The 22,540-nt window shown below is 38.3% G+C and overlaps 1 protein-coding gene across 1 annotated transcript; it reads left to right on the top strand.

Moving 5' to 3' along the window:
- The first annotated feature begins 20,870 nt into the window (after nucleotides 1-20,870).
- LOC138877915 (uncharacterized) lies at nucleotides 20,871-21,779 on the top strand. Its single transcript, XM_070157559.1, has one exon. The coding sequence runs from the start codon at nucleotides 20,871-20,873 to the stop codon at nucleotides 21,777-21,779; it is 909 nt and encodes a 302-aa protein (XP_070013660.1).
- The last annotated feature ends 761 nt before the right edge of the window (nucleotides 21,780-22,540 follow it).

Below are 22,540 nucleotides of genomic sequence, written 5' to 3'. Positions count from 1 at the left end.
AGAGGAGGAGTACAAGGAATCACCGGAAGTTTCATCGATAGAATGGTTTGGTAATGTCATGGGAGACGCAAAGGTTTGAATAAAGGGGTCAGAGGTAGAACAACAACATGGGTATAGAACAATCGGTTCGTCAAAGGTCATGGGGTTTGAAAGTCAGTTAGAAAGTCAAAGCGGTTCAGGACCAGTTCGGAGAAGCCAGTCAGAACAAAATAATGCAGCGGAAAGATCTTCAGCAAGAATGCCATCAGCTAACCACCATTTTAAACTGACAAAATTTTCTTTGATTGAAACAGGGGCAGAAATTTCGGTTGTTTCGGAGAAACCCTCCATAAAGAAAGGAAGTTACGAAACAGGTTTGATTTTTAATTTTCAGGACCCTCCTAGAAAATGGGACCTAGTTCAAAGTTCAGAAATAGCATAATCTAGTATAAATATATCCCAAAGAAATATAAGTCGGTTTAGAAGTTTGCATGTTCGAGATAGGACGCAATTAGGAGTTTCCAGGACCCTCCTGAATAATGGGACTTAGCTTTAAGATTTCGATTAGATAACAACATTTAGTGTAAAGTCTTCTGTAGGGTAGTATAATTCAGACATGAAAGTTGTCACCCTTAGGATAAAATTGGACTTTTGATTTTCAAGACCCTCTTGGATAATGGGGAGTACTTTAAAGATCCTCTTAGATAACAAGATTTAGCAAAAGTCACATATGTAGAAGATATAACTTAGATTTTAAATTGTCGTTTAGTTAAGGGTTGTCAGGACCCCCCTGAATAATGGGACTTAGCTTTCAAATCCTTAGTAACACTTGGTAACATGATTTAGTTTTACAATCACATCTGTCCCCAACCGCCAAACTGGGGCAGAAAATTTTCTTTATTTTTGTCTATTTTGTTGAAGTCAGGAGCCCGCCTGGAGAGCAGGGAATACTTTCAAGTCAGCTGTCAGGAGCCCGCCGGAAGAACAAGGGAGCACAATTGAAGTTTTAGTTTTCAAATTCTTTGCTTTGTTCGTTTTGAAGTCAGTAGCCCGCCTGAAGAACAAGGGAATACATTTCAAGTTGAAGTCAGGAGCCCGCCTGCGGAGCAGGGAATACTTTCAAGCGTAGCAGTCAGGAGCCCGCCTGGAGAACAAGGGAGTACAATTTAAATTTTAGCTTTCAAATTCTTTGTTTTGTCTATCTTGAAGTCAGGAGCCCGCCTGGAGAGCAGAGAATACATTCAAGTTTAGCAATCAGGAGCCCGCTTGGAGAGTAGGGAATACGTTTCAAGTTTAGCAATCAGGAGCCTGCCTGGAGAGTAGGGAATACTTTCAAATGTTGAAGTCAGGAGCCCGCCTGGAGAGCAGGGAATACATTCAAGTTTAGCAATCAGGAGCCCGCCTGGAGAGTAGGGAATACTTTCAAATGTTGAAGTCAGGAGCCCGCCTGGAGAGCAGGGAATACATTCAAGTTTAACAATCAAGAGCCCGCCTGGAGAGTGGGGAGCACTTTCAAGTTGAAGTCAGGAGCCCGCCTGGAGAACAAGGGAGTACCATTTAAGTTTTAGCTTTCAAATTCTTTGCTTTGTTTGTGTTGAAGTCAGGAGCCCGCCTGAAGAGCAGGGAATGCATTTCAAGTCAGCAGTCAGGAGCCCGCCTGGATAGCATGGGAATACATATCAAGTTCAGTAGGCAGGCCCCACCTAAAGAAGCGGAAAACATCTCAGTTTACAATTCAAGGTGGCAACAAATGGATGTCTCCGAGAGAATGGAGGACAACAAGGCAACAAGAAACACAAGAACAAGTTTGAAGATATAGATAGGACTTTTGTAATCCATAGATCATAGCCTAGTCTAGATTTTTGTTTTATGTTGACATGGTGTCATAAGGGGGTTCAGCAAGCAGTAGCAACAGCAACAACAACAGTGAAATCATAGTTTCTTGGTAATCCCAGCTACCAAACATTCCCGAACTACACTGACCTGATTCCTATATAGCCAAGGATATGTAGGCAACCTCGGAAGTAGGGTGCGGTCAACTCTTTCAAAAATGCTTCCCACGGAGTATTCAAACTGGCAAAAATCGCTCGTATCTGCTCACTTTATCTTTGCACGAAAACTCTTCGTGTTTCCGGGCAAAGAGGGGCAGCTGTGAGCACGTGATTTTTGCCCTATATGAATTACTCCCACAAATTCAAAATAAAATAATTTCTTTCATTATTTGCAATTTTGGGGATTTTTGTGGCATTTTCTGGTAATTGTTTGCATTTGTCTGTGCATTTTTATTTTATTTAAATAATGAAAATTACAAAAACAATTATGTTGCATTTGCATTTAGGATTTAATTTTATATTTTAGGGATTAATTGACAAATTATTTTATAAAAATAGTAAAAAAATTACAAAAATAGTTTATCTTGCACTTTTAATTTTAAGTTTTGAATTTTGGTAGTTTTTCCTTTAATTGGTTTTTAATTATTTGTAGTAGCAATTATTAGGGTTAATTAATTTAATGTGGTAGGATAATTTGGTTTAGGATTTAATTTAGGTTTTAATTTTAATTTTGAAAAAAAAAAGAATTGTGAAATTGAAAAAAAAAAGAAAAGAAAGAAATAAGATGGTTTAAATCTGGGCCAAAACCAAACCAGATTTCCCCAGCCCAAACATAATCACCCATGTACCCGGCCCAAACCCACGCCTCACCCGGTCCAAATCCCCCAGCTAATTCAAACGACGCCATTTCTTCTTGTTGATCTGGACCGTTGATCTGGACCGTTGATCTCAGTTGATCAAACGGTCTGCAACTCATCCCTTACCTGATATATATATGTCCTAATGCCCTACCCCCCTTATTTCATCATCCTAAACACCCCCGTCTATCAGAAAGCCCAAGCTTAACCCTATCTGAGCCGCCCCTAAATCCACCATCGTCCGGTGGCGGCGCCACCTCCAAACGCCACCAAAATAATACCCCATGACCCCCACACTCCTCTCTTTCTAAATTCTGGACCGATTTCCTTCGAATCTGCCCAGAACTTTTCGAATCTTGATCTGAAGAGAAGAACCCTAAAATCCCAAAGTCCAAATCAACGGGTGTGCTGAAGGTTTCAGACTGTAACACACTTTATTTTCACATGAAAATACACGATTAAGGGCTATTCCGGTCAGGAATTTGAAAAGCCCTGCAAAGTTTGTCGAATCGGCTTCTGGTTGGTGTTAGGTATCTTCTTTGTCTGTTTTGTTTATTTGTTTATCTTTTCTTTTGTGTTTCTGCTTCATCTCCTCTTCTGGGTTTTTGTTTAGTTGTTCCAAAGTTTTGTTATTAATGCATGATTAGTTCAGGATCCTTTCTTAATTAGTTAATCGTCTAGCAGTTCAGTTAATTCCCTCTATTTGTGTCAGTTAATAGTAATTTAGTTTAGGGTCTTAGTTTTAAAAATTGTTCCAGTACTTGGACGGTTCTGTATCTCAGAAGCTCATAGAGTTTAGGATTGTTAATGTACGAATTGGGCTTTAGTCTGTTGTTGACTCATCTCGCAAATGTAGCCCGTTTAATTTGGTCTATATCCTTGGGTCAATTTGACCCATTTGGATTTCTGAAGTAATTTTCAAAGGGTTAAGGGGTAAATTAGGTAATTGGTTTAGGGAATCTAGGGTGTAACTGTTTGGGAAGCTTCTGGGGAGCTAGGGAGGGGACTACTTTGCAAAAACAGAATTTAAACCAGGGGTGTTTTAAGCTAAAATGAAAATTAAAAGAGGGCTAAAGTGCAAAATCACAATCTGAAGTCTGCCCTACTCTGCTTGCCTATAAAGGCATCATTTATTGCCTTTCAAAAAAAGAGGAAAAAACCTAAGAGATTGGAGAGCTGAAAAGATTTGAAGAAAGAAAAATTTGCAAAAATTGAAAACAGCTGAAGTCCTTTTTTCAAAAAATACTGGAATTGTTAAGTTTCCTGCTTGATTTCAAGTTTTAATTCCCTTGTGAGAAGTCAGATTTGAAAGGGTTCAGCGGAAATGGTGTATTTGGATTTTTGAACATTAGAATTTGGGTCTGAAAATCTGAGGCTTGACTTGCTGATTCTGTTACTGTTTTATTGCTGGGCTAACTTGATTTTTGCTGGTGCGTGTTGCTGATTCTTCACCTCTTTTGTTTTCCTTGTTCATTACCAGGTATTACTTCAAATCATTGTCAACGAGTGACTAAGAACATGTACTTCGAGTTGAGGCCAGATTGAATACAAGTTATTTTGTTTTTTTCTGGATTTTCCTTCATTCTCTTCTTCTACTTCTTTGAATGATCTGTAATAGATCTTATATTATACATGCTAGCCTAATTGCTGTACTATAGAAATTAATCTGTGCCCTTTAAGAGTTCCTCATTCGTATGATGTCTTAATAGCTTGATTCACTGTGTTTTCTGCTTAATATCTGATTTAGGCAATCGAGTTTGTATACCTATGTATGATTTGAGACTGTTAGAGATAGTGCAACAGATGGTTTGTGTTGGTTATGCTATCAGTTTTTTTTATTTCTATTGAGAGTCAGTGTGACGATTTCATATGGAATTTGCAAAATGACAAGTGTAATTTTCTATTTGAAGGGAATTGTGATGTGATCTAAGGTTTGCTTGTTAAGTGTTGATTGGAGAAAAAGGTCTGACTTGTGATATATAGATCCATGTTAAGAATAGTTTAATTTACCCATTAGTCTTGCTTAAAAGTTTCAGGCACGAATCAATCCACTGTTTAATGTCCTGTGAAATGAGTGTTTGAATCTTGTAGTCTTGAAGTCTGTTCTATCGTAAGGAAAGAGTTCAGGGACATAGTGTGAGAGATTGCATATTATTCTGTAAACACTTTCAAAATTGAGTAATCTCAGAGGTTGATATTATTAGGTGTGGAGTAATGTATGCACTTAAAATTAACCATTTGTTTAAGGCTATTTGGAATGAGATTTAGTTATTGGAAGGAGACGTTGTGTTTGTTTGCCAGAGTCTAAATGAATATGTTTGGGTTCTCGTGACCTTAAAGAGTATTGCCATCTTGGGAGGGATTTGAATATCAAAAACATGCTTTGTATTTGTCTACATTTGCAAAAGCCTGCCCCTAATTGTTTAATTCTAAGCTCTATACATAATGGGTGATCTTGCTTAATTAATCATGTCAGAACGTGCATCTGGGCTCCACAACATTGGCACAACGTTCTCTCTTGGCTTTCAAGTACAGGCTTCACTCGAACCTATTTTCCTTTTTTGGTTCTCAACGAGCATGCTCGCATAAATGCTAATTGGGCCTGTTGGTCGATCGAGTTTCTCACATAGCCAAATACAGGCTTCATTTTATTTTTCTGGTTCCCAAGGCTAGCTTATATGTCTGTTTAGTTTAATTCAAATCACGTTAAGCCTTAGCTAGATAATTGAACTTTGGTTTAGACTTGAGGCGAGCCATATTAAACAAGTTATAATTTATGGCCCTCATAAGTTAGTTTAGAAACCATTTGTTTAGAATCCGAGGCGTGCCATTTAGCAAATTTTTCTTGGCCCTCGCAAAGTTAAAACGCGTAGTTGCTTTAGGCGCGTCATTTAATAATATTACCTTCCTAAAACTCGGGTGCGCATTTATGTGACCCAAATCCAAATCTCAACAATGGTAAAATATGTCGAGGACCGCGGATGCATTTATGTGACGTAGTTCAAGACGTGTTTTAACAGCGTTGCAATATTCATAAAAATGAATAAAAAGCGGCTAAGATTGAAAATGCACATATGTTTGAACATGTACTAAAATCAGATAACTAAGTCGAATATAACAGTTGAGCGACCGTGCTAGAACCACGGAACTCGGGAATGCCACCTAACACCTTCTCCCGGGTTAACAGAATTCCTTACTCGGATTTCTGGTTCGCGGACTGTATTACAGAGTCATATTTTCCTCGATTCGGGATTCAACCGGTGACTTGGGACACCCTAAATCTCCCAAGTGGCGACTCTAAATCTTTTAAATAATCCCATTTCGATTGTCCTTTAATTGGAAGACTCCCTTGTAACCTTCCGAGGGTGAAAGAAGGAGGTGCGACACTTATTTTCAGTAGAGTACTAAATAGATAAACATATTTACGGCGGAGTCTCATATGGATAAGCTTCTTCAGGAAGCTTATTTACAACGAAATACTAAATGAACATTCATAATATAATATATTTATAACACGATAGACCTTTTAAAATTATTGTTTATATTTTGATCCCGTTAAGAAAAGTTTTTAAAATACAACTTCACATCAAAATTTTAAAGCACGTTCATTATAATTCTAAAGTACTAAAATTTCTGGTGATCGGTTTCAGAAATTTGGCTAGAAATCATGATGATTACCACAGACATATTATGGTGATCACCATAATTTTTTTATCATAAATTTTTATTGTTACCTTAAGAACCTGGTGATTGCCATGAGCATACTTCCAAAATTTGACACGAAGTTTCTTCAAGAGTTTTCTTAACTAGATTAAAATATGAATAATGGTATGGAAAGATCCTATATATGTAAATCACCGAACAATTAATTACATCTCATTCTCAAATTATCAGAATTAATGATGTAAAGAGTTTAATTTTTTTACCTTATCAAATTACTCAAAATATAACTAACAACTTCTTCCAAAGTAAGTGTGACCATTAACTTAAAAAATGTGGCAAGCCCCCTTAAATTTGACTAATTTTATGTCTGTTTACGGCCCAAGTAAAGTTCAAGATTGAAGGAGAAAGGTAAATTTTAGGAAGAGAGAATACTAAAACCAAGTTAACGAAATTCCTTCAATTATTAGATGGTCTTGGTTATACCATCCAAATACTTATTTATCACAAAATTAAATTGTAATGCATTCTGAAATTTTTGCATAGATATATTTTAACTTGAATGTCGATTTATTATGTATATGTTTACACACACATTTTGAAAAAAATTAATGAATTCTAAAAGGCCAAATACATTAACAACCCATTAAACTTGACACTATTTTTTATTTTGCCATCCATCTCAGCTTTTCTATTTTGGTACTCTAATCGTATTCCTTACGTGTCACTTTAATACAAAAACAGACCCAGTGCAAAAATAATGGTGCGTGTGTATAGGCGCTCCTGAGGTATAATAACCATCCAATTAAATATAGCCATATATTTTTCATCCATGTCAAACAGGTCAAATTTAAACTCAAATATCCGAAACCCGAATATATTTGGGTAAAATTAAGCCTCGCTTCATATTTTCTCTCTATCACAAAACTCACTTACACTTACCCTGAACTTCTTCTCCCATTCCTAATTGTACATGATAAAATTATCAGTGGTTTCTTCATGAGGATGAGAATCAAAATTTCATCAACTGTATCTTCATATCTTGCCATATAATTAATAGTTAAGGCAAATTTGAACCGTTAAATCCCGATTCTAAGGTCGTTTACTCAAAAATCATGCCTTAGTAAATTCTTCCAACTTAAAACTTTCGAAATAAGAATTTTCTTTCTAAATCAACTCCAAACTTCCTGAAATTCAACTCCAACCACACATACAAGTCATAATACCCGAAGTGAAGATGTCATGGCCTTAAACTGCTGAAGACGCGCTAGAGCTCAAAATGACCGGCTGGGTCGTTACATTCTCTCCCACTTAAACATATGTTCGTCCTCGAATGTGTTAAGAACTGCTTTGAAGTTGTCTGAAATTACTGTTTAACACCTTGTGCACCTACCCGTGTTACCACAACTCAATTGAGTACATTAGCTTGAGCCAATCTGAAGATCCCCCCGTTTATTTAGCCAAAAAGTCTTAGAGCCAAATTCCAACATCCGAAATTCTCTACCAGGCCTATTTGCAACATACGAACACTGTATCAAACACTACACGATGCACCCATATATAATTGCATAGTTTTGTTGAATTCATACCATGCACCGCATAATTCACATGGCCACAATAACATCCTCCGATAACAATAGCCGAAATTCTAATATGATGCCCACAACATACTTCATGCCATATAGGTTTTGATCCAACTCTTGCAATGCTGCCATGATGGAAAAGATGTGTAGAAATTCATAACCAACTATTGAGTCAACAAATCATTGAGTCTCTCCTCTTGACAAGAACTATTACCTCCTTCTGAGCTGAATAACGATATTTGTCCAGTATAAGTTGTTTTCTTAGATTCGACGCATAACCCTCAGGTATCTTCAAGTTTGCAACTCAATCACAAATTTGTCATCTCTCCTCCAAAGTGAATGTGTAACTTTCTTTGGGCTTGAACACCTTACCGTTGTTTGTTGTCTGCAAATATAATTTAAGTCACCTGCAATATTCTTGTAAGTCCGTTCTAGACGTCAGATTATCTTTTGTCTTACCTTTAACATCCATCACTGTGTTGAACAAATTTTCAAAATAATTCTTCTCAATATGCATGACATCAAAAATGTGTTAGAGAAGATTATTCTTCCAATAAGGCGATTCCCAAAATATACTCTATTTAGTCCAAGTATGAGTAACACCATATCTGGGGAATCTTGGAGGTGGAGCCTCAATAACTTTAGTGATGTTATGCACCCTCTCCCATATTTCCTCACCTGAAAGTATCGGAGGTGGCAAACCATGTTCCATCTTTTTCTTTTCTAATCCATTTTTCATTCTTCTAAACTCATGATAGCAGGCAAGAACTGACGGTGACAATCAAACCATGATTGTTTTCGGCTAGTTTTAAGGTGAACGCTTTACCATTCTCCATGTAGTACGGACAAGCTAGACTCACAACAGTCATCCACTCAGACAACATTCTATATACAGGAAAATCGTAAATAGTCCATATTAAATTAGCATGCAAGTTGAAATTTTGCTTAGTCGGTATGTCATAATTTTCAACACCATCATACCACAACTTTTTTAGCTCATCAATCAAAGGTTGCAAATATACATCAATCAAACTTTTTAGATTACGTGGACTGGGAATAATATAATTTAAAAATATATATGGACTAGTAATACTGTCATACACAACTCAAGTGGTAGATTATAAGGTGTAAGAAAGACAGGTCAACATGAATATGGTGTCACAAATATAGAAAAGGGCGCGAAGTCATCTGCGCACAAACCTAAACGAATGTTCCTTGGTTCACTAGCATAATCTAAATATGTACGGGCCAACATGAATATGGTGTCACAAATATAGAAAAAGACGTGAAGTCATCCGCACACAAACCTAAACGAATGTTCCTTGGTTCACTAGCATAATCTAAATATGTCCTATCAAAGTGCTTCCAAGCTTCTCCATCTGAAGAATGACACATAACACCAGGTAGTCTTCTATTTTCAAAGTGTCATCTCATATGAGGATCAGAACCCATCGATGCATATAACCTCTTTAACCTAGGTATAAGAGCCAAATAATGCACCGCTTTCACATAAACCATTTTTGCGCTGGAAAGCCTCTTGAAACGAGACTTTTTACAAAATTTACAACTTTCTAAATTTGCATCATCTTTATAATATAACATGCTACCATCTTCACAACAATCAATTCTCATTGACGAAAGTTCTAACTTAGTATCTAATCTTTTTGCCTTATAGAAATCACTAGGTAAATTAATATTTGGGTTAATATCACGACCCAATTTGTACTATAGGTCGTGATGACGCCCAACGTCACCGCTAGGCAAGCCAACAATGAACTACCCATTTAATTTCTCATTTTAATATTTTTTAAAGTCTGTGATTTTTATTCAAATGCGAAAAACAAATAGCAATGAGCATGATAATATAAAACATAAACTAAAAGGAGAAGTAAGGTAGTAAGTTAAATAATCAAAATCCATGAATGTCTACTAGAATTCTCAAAACCCAGTGTCACAAGTGCACGAGCATTTAGTAGAATATACAAAACTCCCTAAGAACTACTATCTGAAAAAAGGTAGACAAGAATGATAAAAACACGACAAGAGAAGGCTTCTGGTACTGCAGAATGGAGCATGGGAAAGCAACTCACCAATAATCCTACGGATAATGCGGGTACGCGCCCGAATGAACTCCAGATTCACCTGCCTCAGAACCTCCACAATATATACAGAAGTATAGCGTGAGTACATAAACAACATATACCAAGTAAGTACCTAGTCTAACCTCAAAGAAATAGTGATGAGGGGTCGACTTCGACACTTACTAATGGGCAATTACATAATGTACAATATTATTTAATAGGCATAAAATGCAATAATAATAATGGAATAAGAGGCAATAATTAATTAACCATTTATCAAATAACAATTAAAAGTCCTCAAATATCATATATTAATCTCAACAAGTAAGGGCTTAACATGTATCTTTAATCCTCAAGTCATGATACACATATCAAGTGATATCAGACTCCAAGTGACAACACACACGAGTTATGCCGAAGTCATATGACCCGATCCATAATATTCATATACATACACTATCGAGGCCATATGGTTCGATCCATGGATGCATCCCTAAAAGATTAGGAAAAAATTAAATAAATGCAAGGACAGGAAGCAAATAACAATAAGATAATTAAACCTGCAGAAGAACAGTTAGAGTGCAAGCAAATAAACTCATGGGGCAGAGCCGACCATGTAAATAAAATGTGATAAAATAAATTAGGTGGTTTAACCGACCATAATGTAGAGTAATATAAATGTAAACTTAGGCAAAAGTAAAATAAATATAAACTTGATTATTATTGAAATTGAAAAATTGATAAAGAAAAACTTCGAGCAAATTTTTATTCACAAGAAAATATTTTCAAAAGAACTTGATTTTTTCAGAATTTTCAAGGAGACGAAATAAAAAATCTCCAAAGTATTTACTATGAGTCTTTAAACTTCATAAAAGAACAAATCAATTTCTTTAAATGGTTTTAAGCTTATGCTGAATATCTGCGATGACCCAAAGGGTTATCTCGATTTTAGAACCCAACCCGGGGTTCTGAGGCATTCAAGACCTCCTTTTCTTTCTCCTCAAATTGCGTGCGTAGCTCGGGTACGTTTTCGGAAAGCCTTTATGTGAAAATTTGATAAAATATTAAGTTTTACTTTTAAAATTAATTTAAGTTGACTTCGATCAATATTTTGAGTAAACAGATCTGGACCCCTGTTTTGACGGTCCCGAAAGGTCCATAGTAAAATATGGGACTTGGACGTATGCCCGAAATTGAATTCCGAGGTCCCTAGTCCGAGAAATGAATTTTTGAAGAAAATTGTTAAATTGAAAATATAATGGTTTCTAGAAATTTAATAATGTTTGACCTTGTTGGTATCTGGCCCGTATTTTGGTTTCAAAGCTCGGTACAGGTTTAATATGGTATTTAAGTCATGCCTGTGAAATTTGGTGAGAAACAGAGTTTATATGACGTGATTCGGACCCTCGGTTGTGAAAAATAGAAACTTTAAGTGTTCTTGAGAATTTTATTGATTTTGATGCTAAATCTGTAGTTTTACGTATTATTTTAGCGATTTGATCGCACGAGCAAGTCCATATGATGTTTTTAGACTTGTGTGTATGTTTGGTTTGGAGTTTGTTGTTACAAGTGCACAGGTATTTTGTGCTTCGCGATTGCGAAGCAACTCCCGCGATCACGAAGAGTAAATTTGTTTGAGGGAGCAATCCTTCTACGCGAACAAGAGGCACTGCTCGCGAACGCAAAGAGTTGGGGGCATTACCCTTCGCGAACGTGACCAGGCTATCGCGAACATGACTAATAGGAATTGGGGGAGGGGAAAGATACTCAACGCGAACGCGACAAATGGCCCGCGAACGCGAAAGATGGGATATACCTTCGCGAATGGGTAAGGTGTCTCGCGAACGCGAAGGTCACTAGGACCGCAACTTCGTGAACGCGACATACCTCTCGCGAACGGGAATAAGGTATGTCCAGTGTTTTAAAATCAAAACCAAAGATGGAATTTCTTTAAAATTTCATATTTTCTTCCATAAAACTCGTCCTTGGGCGATTTTTGAAGTGGGGATTCAACACCAAATTATAGGTTCATGTTCTAAAACTCATTCCTTTCAATTTCCATCAACATCCATTAGATTTCTAGGCCTAAATCTTGTTCTTTAAGGGTAGAAATTAGGGATTTTAGGAGAATTGAGGATTTTACAAATTTGAAAATTTAGACCTCGATTTAGGGTCGGATTCCAAAACTAATTACATATTTGGGCTCGTGGGTGAATGAGTGAATAAGTTTTGGTCCGAACCTCAAGTTTTGACCAAGCGGGCCCGGGGTCGGTTTTTGACTTTTTGGGGGAAAGTTTGGGAAAACTAAATTTATGCATTGTAGTTGATTCCTTTAGCAATAATTGATGATATTTAGTTAATTGTGGCTAGATACGAGTGGATTGGAGGTGAAATCTAGAGGAAAAGTGGTATTTGAGACTAGAGTTTGATCGTAAAATCGAGGTAAGTGTTGTGGCTAACCTTAGCTTGAGGGATTAGGTATTGTTGCCTTATTTGCTACGTGTTTGGTTGTTGAGTATGACGTATAGCTGAGGTGACGAGTATCTATACGTTGTTGTCGGGTCATAGCATGCGAGTGAGTCTTATACCTGTGACTGTTGTGTTTCTTTATACGTACTGTTCATGCCTAAACTGGTTATTCTTCATGTTAAACAAGCCTTATTATGTTCTTCCTGATTTTGGATATTGGTTGAGTATTGACTCAAGTTGAGATTTATATTGTGAAGTTAAATGTTGAAACAAGGTTGGTTATCGATGATTCCCTTACTGGGTTGTTATTGTTTTCTATTGTTTGGGTGAGGAAGAGTGTAAAACACGAAGGGTGATGTTGTGCAGGATATTGTGAGTGAGTGTTAATGCACGAAGAGTGATGTCGTTCCGTACTTTGTAAGTGTTAATGCATGAAGGGTGATACCGTGCCATATTCTTATATTGATAATGCATGAAGGGTGATGTCGTGCCATAATTATGAGAGAGTTAATGCACGAAAGGTGATGTCGTGCCGTTTTTGTTGTTTCTTATGGTAAGGACGAGAGTAAAAGCACGACGGGTGATGTCGTGCACATGATTGCTGTGTTATTACTTTTGTTGGTTCAAAGCATGATATTTATTGTGTTTCTATACTGTACTATTTTTAGAATATTTATAGTCCCCTCACCATGTTTCCCCCCTTCCCGTTATTATCTATTAATTTTTTGTTATTGTTATTTTCTCGTATATGATTTAACTACATAGGTTTATGTTATTTGTCGTGTCCTAGCCTCGTCACTACTTCGCTGAAGTTAGGCTTGGCACTTACCAGTACATGGGGTCAGTTGTACTGATACTGCACTTTTTGTGCAGATCCCGGTACTGGACCTCACTGATCAGAGTTTGGGTTGCTGCCTTCAATCCACAAGAGACCCAAGATAGATGTGCCGGTGTTTGCAGACCCTGGAGTCCCCTTCCCTCTATCTTAGTTTCCCTATTTTCTTTCAGTTCTAGAATAGATGTATTTTCTTCAAACCAGTATTTGTAGAAACTCTTAGATGTTTATGGATTGTGACACCGAATCTTTTGGGTAGTCATGTATTAGTGTTTTAAACTGTTATAAAATTTCCGTACTTCTTATTTGTTTAGTTTAAATTATTATACTGTTTGTTTAGTGATTAGTGTGTTAGAACTGTATCTGTTGGCTTGCCTAACATTCCAAGAGTTAGGCACCATCATGATCCCGACGATGAAAAATCCGGATCGTGACAATATCACCAATTAGATTTTCGTTTTTCTAAATTAGTTAACGTTTTAAGAAATTGGAAAATCTCATCTGGAGAAGAAGTCATCTCACAACTTCCCCTCGCACAAAGATTTTCAACAAGTTATGCAAATACTTCAGTAGTAGCTAATCATTTCAAATTAAAAAATAAAAATGAAGCTATTACGGGAAAAGATATTAAAAATAGTTTTGAACAAAATAATTATACAAATAAATATTTACAATCTCTTGGTGAATATTTAGTTACAAAACCACCTTCAGCATCTACTAGTTCTAGGTCAGCAGAAACTTCAACTTCTTCAATCCCTTTATTTAAACCTTATGAAATCCCTATAACTTTTGCTACGGAACTTCGGATCCGCCAAGCTAAAGACTATCCTCAGTTCTCTTACTTTCAGCATAGGATCCTAGAAATTGAGAAAACCCTAATAGCTCAGGATACCCCAGCTAACGATTCTTCTGTATAGGTTCTCCGAGAAGCTGATTCTGGCCAAGAAACCAATTCATAGTCAGAATAATTTTATAACAATCCTCCCCTACAAATTTCCCCAGTTAGAACAGGATCCTTCAACTGGAGTCAACCCTAATGACTTTACTATTCTAGAGCTACCCATCGTGATATAGCCTTAGAAGAAAGATCCAATGTTATGCAAAACAATTATAATGCCAATAATATCTATGAATGGAACATAGATTGTTGCTCTGAATACAATATTTTGGCCAAATTATAGGAAATGGACATGGTATCCACTGCATACCGAACTTCCCATAACTGTTCTGACTAGCTTACTATCTATGTCTTAGCAGCAGGTTTCACAAGTCAACTTAAGGGATGGTAGGATACTCATCTTAGCGAAGAAGATAAGAACCAAAATCTCTTAAGTGTCCGAGTTGATTCAACGAGAGAAGCAATTCTTAAGGATGACCTTACCATTCCTGATTCAACCACCACCCAAATTTATACCATTATCAAAACATTCATAGGTAGTATGGGACCCAACTAGCGTGAGTTGAACTCTTGGGTTATGAACACCCAAGAGTGATATTTTGGCGAATTGGTTGAGCTATCGGACTCCGATTGAGTCGGTTTTTGTTCGTGTGAGCTTGTATTGGTTCGGACTTTGCTCGAGTAAGCTTAGATTCGGAATCCAAGGCAGTCCCAGCATTGACTTTTGTTAACTTTTTGGGAAAAATATAAAGATCATAACTTTATTTATTGTAATTGATTTCTCTTGCATTGTTTGATGTTATTAAGTCATTTTTGGTTAGATTTGAGCTATGTGGAGACGAATTTTAGGGGAAAAGCTATTTCGGAGGGTTGAGTTGGCCTAGTTGAGGTAAGTATCTTATCTAACTTTATGTGGTAAAACTACCCCTTAGGATTTGGGTTGATTGTGCTATTTGTGTTATATGAAAGCCGTGTATGCAAAGTAACGAGTGGGTACACGGGCTATGTATGGTATTTGATTGGTTTAGATTATCTAGACTTTTTCCATGCTTTAATTGAATTGTCATAACATGTTATATCTCTCATTGTTAATCTACTCTTACATGCTCTATTTGATGTTGTTAGCACTTGTTCTACCTCTTACTTGTTATTTTGCTCTTATATGCTTTAGTTGAAGTTATTGTCTTCCTTATTATCTTGTTACCTCTTAATTATTGAATCACTTTTAATTGAAGTTGTTATTTCATGGAATATCATCTTATTGAGTTATTGGTGTTGAAGTTGTCATAGCCTTTATCACATTGAGGTGAAGTTGTTAATTATTGAGATACACTTTTTTGTTGAGCATTCTCATTTATTTTGTTATTGTTGAAATTCTTGTACACATTGTGGTTGAGCCATGATATATTTGTTGTGAAAATATTGGTGTTGTTGACTTTGTGGCAAGTTATGGCATATGGGCACTTGTGGTGCGAGTTGTAATTATGTTGTGATATTAATACGCATGTGGTGGTATAAGGCTAGGGGTTGATACACATGTAGTGAGATAAGGTGGGCTTGATACACATGTTTCTAGTAGGGGAACTACTTGAAGCCACACAGTGAGGTAAGATGGGCTTGATACACGTGTTGTTAGTAGGGATTCCAATAGGTGAGATACCACTATCATTGGATGTTTAGTCCTTGGCCAATCAGTTTGTGAGCTTAGATGTTTCAGAGCCTAGCTGGGTTCTTGGTTGCATGGTTTCTCGGTCTTCTTTGTATGAGCGCATCAGAGAGCGTCAGTATGACGACCCTTATTTGCTTATCCTTAAGGACATGGTGCAACACGATGATGCCAAAGAGGTTTCAATAGGAGATGACGGGGTATTGCAGATGCATGCTCGGATTTGTGTGCCCAATGTGGATGGGTTACATGAGTTGATTCTTGAGGAGGCCCATAGTTTGCGACATTCCATTCATCTGGGTGTCTCTAAGATGTATCAGGATTTAAGGTAACACTATTGGTGGAGGATAATGAAGAAAGATATATTAGAGTATGTGGCGCGGTGCTTGAACTTCCAGCAGGTGAAGCACGAGCACTAGAGGACGGGCGGTTTGCTTCAAAGACTCGAGATTCCTGAGTGGAAATGGGAGCGAGTTACCATGGACTTGTTGTAGGGCTCCTACGGACTTTGCAGAAATTTGATGAAGTTTGGGTACTTGTGGACCTGTTGAGTAAGTCTACACATTTCATTCCGGTTGTGACCACATATTCTTCAACGCGACTAGCTCAGATCTATATCCGCAAGATTGTTCATCTTCATAGCGTGCCAATGTCCATTATTCTAATCAAAGCACGTAGTTCACATCACAGTTTTAAAGAGAAATACATCGAGAGTTGGGCATATGGGTTGACTTGAGTACAACATTCCACCCCCAAACATACGGATAGTCTGAGCGCAAGATTCAGAAATTTCGGGGGTTCTTAGGATCAGTTTCTATCGCTTGTTGAGTCTGCCTACAGTAATAGCTACTAATTGAGTATTCAGATGGCTCCTTATGAGGCCATATATAGGAGGCAGTGTCGTTCTCCAGTTAGTTTGTTTGAGCCGGGAGAGGCTAGGTTGTTGGGTACTGATTTGGTTTGGGATGCCTTGGAGAAAGTCAAGTTTATTTAGGATCGACTTCCCACAGTCTAAGCAAAAGAGTTATGTTTATAGGAAGATTTGTGATTTGCATATATGGTGGGTAAGAAGGTTTTACTCAGGGTTTCGCCCATAAAGGATGTAATGAGGTTCAGGAAGAAAAACATGTTGAGCCCTCGGTATATTGGCCCTTTTGAGGTGCTTGAGAGGATTGGAGATGTGGCCTACAAGCTTGCATTGCGACCTAATCTATTGGGCAGTCACTCAATGTTTCATGTTTCTATGCTCCGAAAGTATTATGGTGACTCGTCCCATGTGTTGGACTTTAGAATGGTGTATCTAGATGGAGACTTGACTAATGATGTGGAGCCGATGGCCATTTCGGATTAGCAGTTTAGAAAGTTGAGAAAAGAATATAACATCAGTTAAAGTTCAGTGTAGATGCTAGCCAGTCGACGAGGCTACTTGGGAGGATGAGTGAAAGATGTGGAGCAGTTATCCATACCTATTTGAGACTCCAAGTATGATTCTAGACCCGTTTAAGAACAAATGTTTATTTAAGAAGGGGAGAATGTAACGATTCGATCAGTCATTTTGTGTATCGTAGCCTTGTTCCCTTATTTATTACCTAGTCTATGTTCATTTGTGATTATGTGACTTGTCGGGGTGGATGGTTTGGTTCCGCGGATGTTTCGGTGTGAATAGGGACACTTAGTCCAATGTTGGAAGCTTAAATTGAAAGAGTTGACCGGAGTTTGACTTTTGTGTAGACGACTCCGGAATAGAGTTTTGATGGTTCTCCGCGGAGCCTGGGTTCAGAGAGCCAAGATTGCAAGTTCAAGAGCCTAGTATGGCCGCACACCATTTTGTGCAGTCCGCACTAACCCCGCAGGGGCAATTTTATCCAGTTTTCCAGCTTAATATAAATAGAACCTTTTTCCATTTTTAGGGCATAAGATATTATCAGACGTTAGCTGCGCTCGTGAGAAGATTTTTCTTAGACATTTTGGGCATTTTTACTTAGTTTTTATCATTGAATCTTTGTATTTACCTTAGCAATTAATTAATATGTCTTTATCTTCATCTATTTCTCAGTTCTTCTCTTCAAGCATGAGTAGCTAGACCTATTAGCTAGGGTTGTGGCTCAACCCTAATGTGGGTAATTGATGGGTGTTGTGATTTAAGGTTAGATTGACTATGAGTGTTTGTTATTTGGGTCAATTTCATGGTTTAATCTATGAATTAGTGGTTGCAAATACTAGTTTGTACTAAGTTGACTTGGGTTCTTCTTGAGAAAGAGAGCCTAAGTCTCCGAAATGGACCCAACAAGGAATTGGGATGGACCCAAGAGAATTGATAGTCCCAATTAAAGGCTTAAACCTCGAGAGAGTAATACCCGACTTGAACCCCAGTTGCTTGAGCAAATTTGCCTACCCTATTGGTCTTGAGAAAGTCAATTGGGCAAAATCACTCTCTCTACCGAGAGGTGTGAAAGTGGGTAAAATTATGCAACGGTTATCGCATATTCCCCAATCATGTCAATCATGCCTTAGGTTCAATTACCCGTCAATTGGTCACCTAGGAGGATGCCATTACCCTAGTGCCTTTTAAACTATTAGATACAACTTGTAGCAATTTACTCGTAGTTAATCTAGTAGCAATTATAATTTGTAGTTTGATAATAATAGAATATAAAGAAAACCCAAAAATGATTAGAAGTGATATTTGGAACAAATACGCAATTCGTACTCGACTCCATTCCTAGTTCTTTGTGGAAATCGATCCCGACCCACAAATCAGGTAAAAGCTATTGCGACTCTCTCTTACTACTTTTTAGTAGTGTGAAGTAGGTTGCGATCAAATTTTTGGCGCCGTTGCCGGGGAGCTAACGGTTTTGGCTATCTATTTAGTCAGTTTTGTGTATTGTTCTTCTTTCCTTCTTTGTTACTTACTTGTTTGTGTCACTACTCAGGTACCAACATGGCTTTAAACAATGCTAATGACCCTCTTGGAAATGTGATAGCGGGGGAGGAGGTAGATGATCTTGAGCAAGATGAGGTGCCTCTTGCACTTCAAGGACAATGTAGAGGCTGCAATGCAAATCCAAATGACAATATTCCAGACCCTCCTCCGCCACCTCCAAGAGTGGCTCCCAGAGTCTTCCAAACCAGGGTTATGCAAGTGCTATTGTCCCACCCAAAATTCGGGCGGGCAACTTTCAGATAACCAATGTGATGTTGACCTTACTTGAGCAGCGTGGGTACTTTACGGGCGCTGCGAATCAAAATGCTTACAAACATCTCAAGGGGTCCGTAGATACATGTTGGGGGAGCAAGAAGACGAATGTATCCGAGGATACGCTGAGATTGAGACTTTTCCCGTTCTCACTTCGGGGAAGGCATTAGACTGGCTCGAGAGACTCCCCAACCATTCCATCACAACTTGGGATGAGTTGGTGGATAAGTTTATTGCCAAATTCTTCTCTCCTAGTCATATGGCGACACTTCGAGATGAAATATTAGCCTTCAAGCAAGAGCCAACAGAACCTTTGCATGAGATTTGGGAGCGGTATAGAACGATGGTGAAAGAGTTCCCAAATAATGATATGATCGAGGCCATGATCCAACAAACCTTCTACCGGGGCATAAATACTACAAATCAATGCATTGTTAACCAGTTGGCTGGGGGAAATTATATGAGCTTTCTTATGATGAGGCATGTGAAATTGCAGACACTTCTTCAGCATGGCAGACTAGAGCAAATGTGCCTCATGGTGACCCTACAGTTATCCATTTACACAAGGAATTACATGATCATGAGCAAGTGATAGCTGAGCTTACTACTACTATGAACCAATTGGCTAAGGCACAGTTACAACAAGTTCAGAATCCTCGCCAAGTGAATGCCATGGAGGGTGTTAGTATGCATGTCAACAAGAGAAGGCAAATGAGGCAATAAAATCAAGGGAATTCTGAGCAATATGATGATACATGTGATGGGTTTCAAAATGATGGTTATGATGATCAAAGTGAAGAGGTACAATATGTCAACAATTATCAAAGCAATAGAGGCAACTCTTCAAACCAACAATGGCGACCCCAAAGAAATTGGGGCAATCAACAACAAGGTGGTGGTAATTGGAACAACAACAACCAAAACAACAATTGGGGTAATCAAAACAACAACCAAGGCAATTGGAATGGAAATAACAATAATTAGGGCAACAATAACAATGAAGGAGGGTGGAACAACAATGGAAACCAAGGCAATAGGGGGCAAGGCTTTCAAAGGCCCCCAATGTACCAACAACCGAACAATCCACCCCCTTTCCCTTTTCAAGGTCCTAGTTCTTCTGGTAATGATATGGGTAGAATTGAAATAATGTTCGAGCAGATGATGAAGAGGAATGCGGATTCTGATGCACAGTTAGCTTCTCACAACACCTCTATCCGAAACTTGGAGGTGCAATTAGGCCAAATCTCTCAGTCATTGAATACTCGCCCGAAGGGTGCTCTACCAAGTGATACGGTAGTGAACCCAAAAGGTGGGAATAATCATGTTATGGTGGTCACAACAAGAAGTGGGAGAGGCGGTGATGTGAATGCCTCTAAGCAAAAGCAAGTCGTGGATGATGATGTTGAGTTGCAAGATGATGAAGTCCCTTTGGTAGTTGAAGATGTGGTTGATGAAAATGTGAACAATGAAGTGAGGATTGATATTCAAGAAGTCGAGGTGGAAACCCAAAATGATGTGAACCCGTCTAGGGAACACATAATTGACATGCCGGAGCCGGTTGTGCCAAAAGCCAAGACTCCTTTACCAAGACCACCTCCACCTTATCCTTAAAGGCTCGTGAAGCAGAAGAATGATAATCAGTTTAAAAAGTTCATTAATATGATCAAGAGATTATCTATTAATGTGCCTTTGGCAGAGGCACTTGAACAAATGCCGGGTTATGTAAAATTCATGAAAGACTTGATTACAAAGAAACGTTCTATGGATTGTGAAGCTATAAATATGACCACCAAGTTATTGCTATAGTGCATTCAATGGCTCCGAAGCTTGAAGATCCCGGTGCTTTCACCATTCCTTGCACTATTGGGAGTGCGGATTTTTGCAAGACTCTATGCGACTTGGGAGCTAGTATTAATTTAATGCCATACTCGGTTTTCAAAACTTTGGGTATCGGGAAACCTAGACCAACTTCAATGAGACTTCAAATGGCGGATCGATCGATGAAGCGACCTTTGGACATTATTGATGACGTGCTTGTCCGGGTGGACAAATTTATTTTGCCAGCCGACTTTGTCATTTTGGATTGTGAAGTGGACTATGAGGTTCCTATTATCTTGGGTAGACCTTTCCTTGCAACGGGGAAGGCATTGGTTGATATTGAAGCAGGTGAGCTCACTTTCCGAGTGGGTGATGAAAAGGTCGTTTTCCATGTTTACAAGTCTACGAAGCAACCCAATAGCACTAAGGTGTGCTCATTTGTAGACCTTGTCACAACTGTGATTATGGATGATACCAGTGTTATGATCAACATGGAGGATCCTCTTAAGGTTGTGCTATTAAATCTTGATGTCAATGAGGATGCAAGTAGAGTGGAGTGCGTGAATGCCTTACATAGGATGGGCTCTTATTCTTATGAGCCTAGAAAATTATCTTTGTATCTTGAAAATCGGAAAACTCCACCAACAAAACCATCAATTGAGGAGCCACCGGTGTTGGAGTTGAAACCACTTCCTCCACACCTCAGGTATGAATTCTTGGGCTCAAACTCTACTTTACCAGTTGTTCTTTCTTCTTTCCTTACTAACAGGCAGGTTGAGGCCACTTTGGCAGTGCTTCAAAAGCAGAAAACGGCAATTGGATGGACTCTAGCTAACATTCGGGGAATAAGACCTTATTTTGTATGCACAAAATTATCTTGGAGGATGATGCAAATCCTTCCTTAGAGCATCAAAGAATATTGAACGAGTCTATGTAAGAAGTGGTAAAGAAAGAAGTGATCAAATGGTTGGATGCCGCGATTGTGTACCCCATTTCTGATAGCTCATGGACTTCTCTGGTGCAATGTGTACCGAAGAAGGGTGGTATGACTGTGGTGACCAATGATAACAATGAACTTATTCCTACTCGGACAGTCACAGGTTGAAGGGTTTGCATGGACTACCAGAAGCTAAACAAGGTGACCTGAAAGAACCATTTCCCATTGACATTCCTTGACCAAATGCTTGATTGTCTCGCGGGGCGTGCTTTTTATTACTTTTTGGATGGGTACTCGGGGTATAATCAAATCTTAATTGCCCCGGAGGACCAATAGAAGACCACCTTTACTTGTCCGTGTGGAACCTTCGCTTTCTCTCGGATGCCGTTCAGATTGTGTAATGCTCCGGCGACATTCCAAAGATGCATGATGGCTATTTTCACCGACATGGTGGAAGATATATTGGAGGTATTCATGGATGATTTTAGTGTGGTTGGTAATTCTTTTGAAGAACGTTTGGGAAATTTGGATAGAGTATTGGCCCGATGTGAAGACACAAACCTCGTACTCAATTGGGAAAAATGTCATTTCATGGTTGAAGAGGGTATATTGTTGGGTCACAAAATTTCAAAGCATAGAATTAAAGTTGACAAAGCTAAGATAGAAGTGATTTCAAGGCTTCCTCCCCGTATTTCCGTCAAGGGGGTGAGGAGTTTTCTTAGGCATGCG

Source organism: Nicotiana sylvestris, chromosome 9 (genome assembly GCF_000393655.2).
Source record: "Nicotiana sylvestris chromosome 9, ASM39365v2, whole genome shotgun sequence".
NCBI classification, from domain to species: Eukaryota; Viridiplantae; Streptophyta; class Magnoliopsida; order Solanales; family Solanaceae; genus Nicotiana; species Nicotiana sylvestris.
The sequence above is the reverse complement of the archived record's forward strand: the minus strand, read 5'-3'. Positions and strand labels throughout refer to the sequence as shown.

Bases quoted from the DNA above. Each gene is read 5' to 3' on its own strand.
- LOC138877915 (XM_070157559.1), top strand. From the start codon at position 20,871: ATGGCTCCGAAGCTTGAAGATCCCGGTGCTTTCACCATTCCTTGCACT.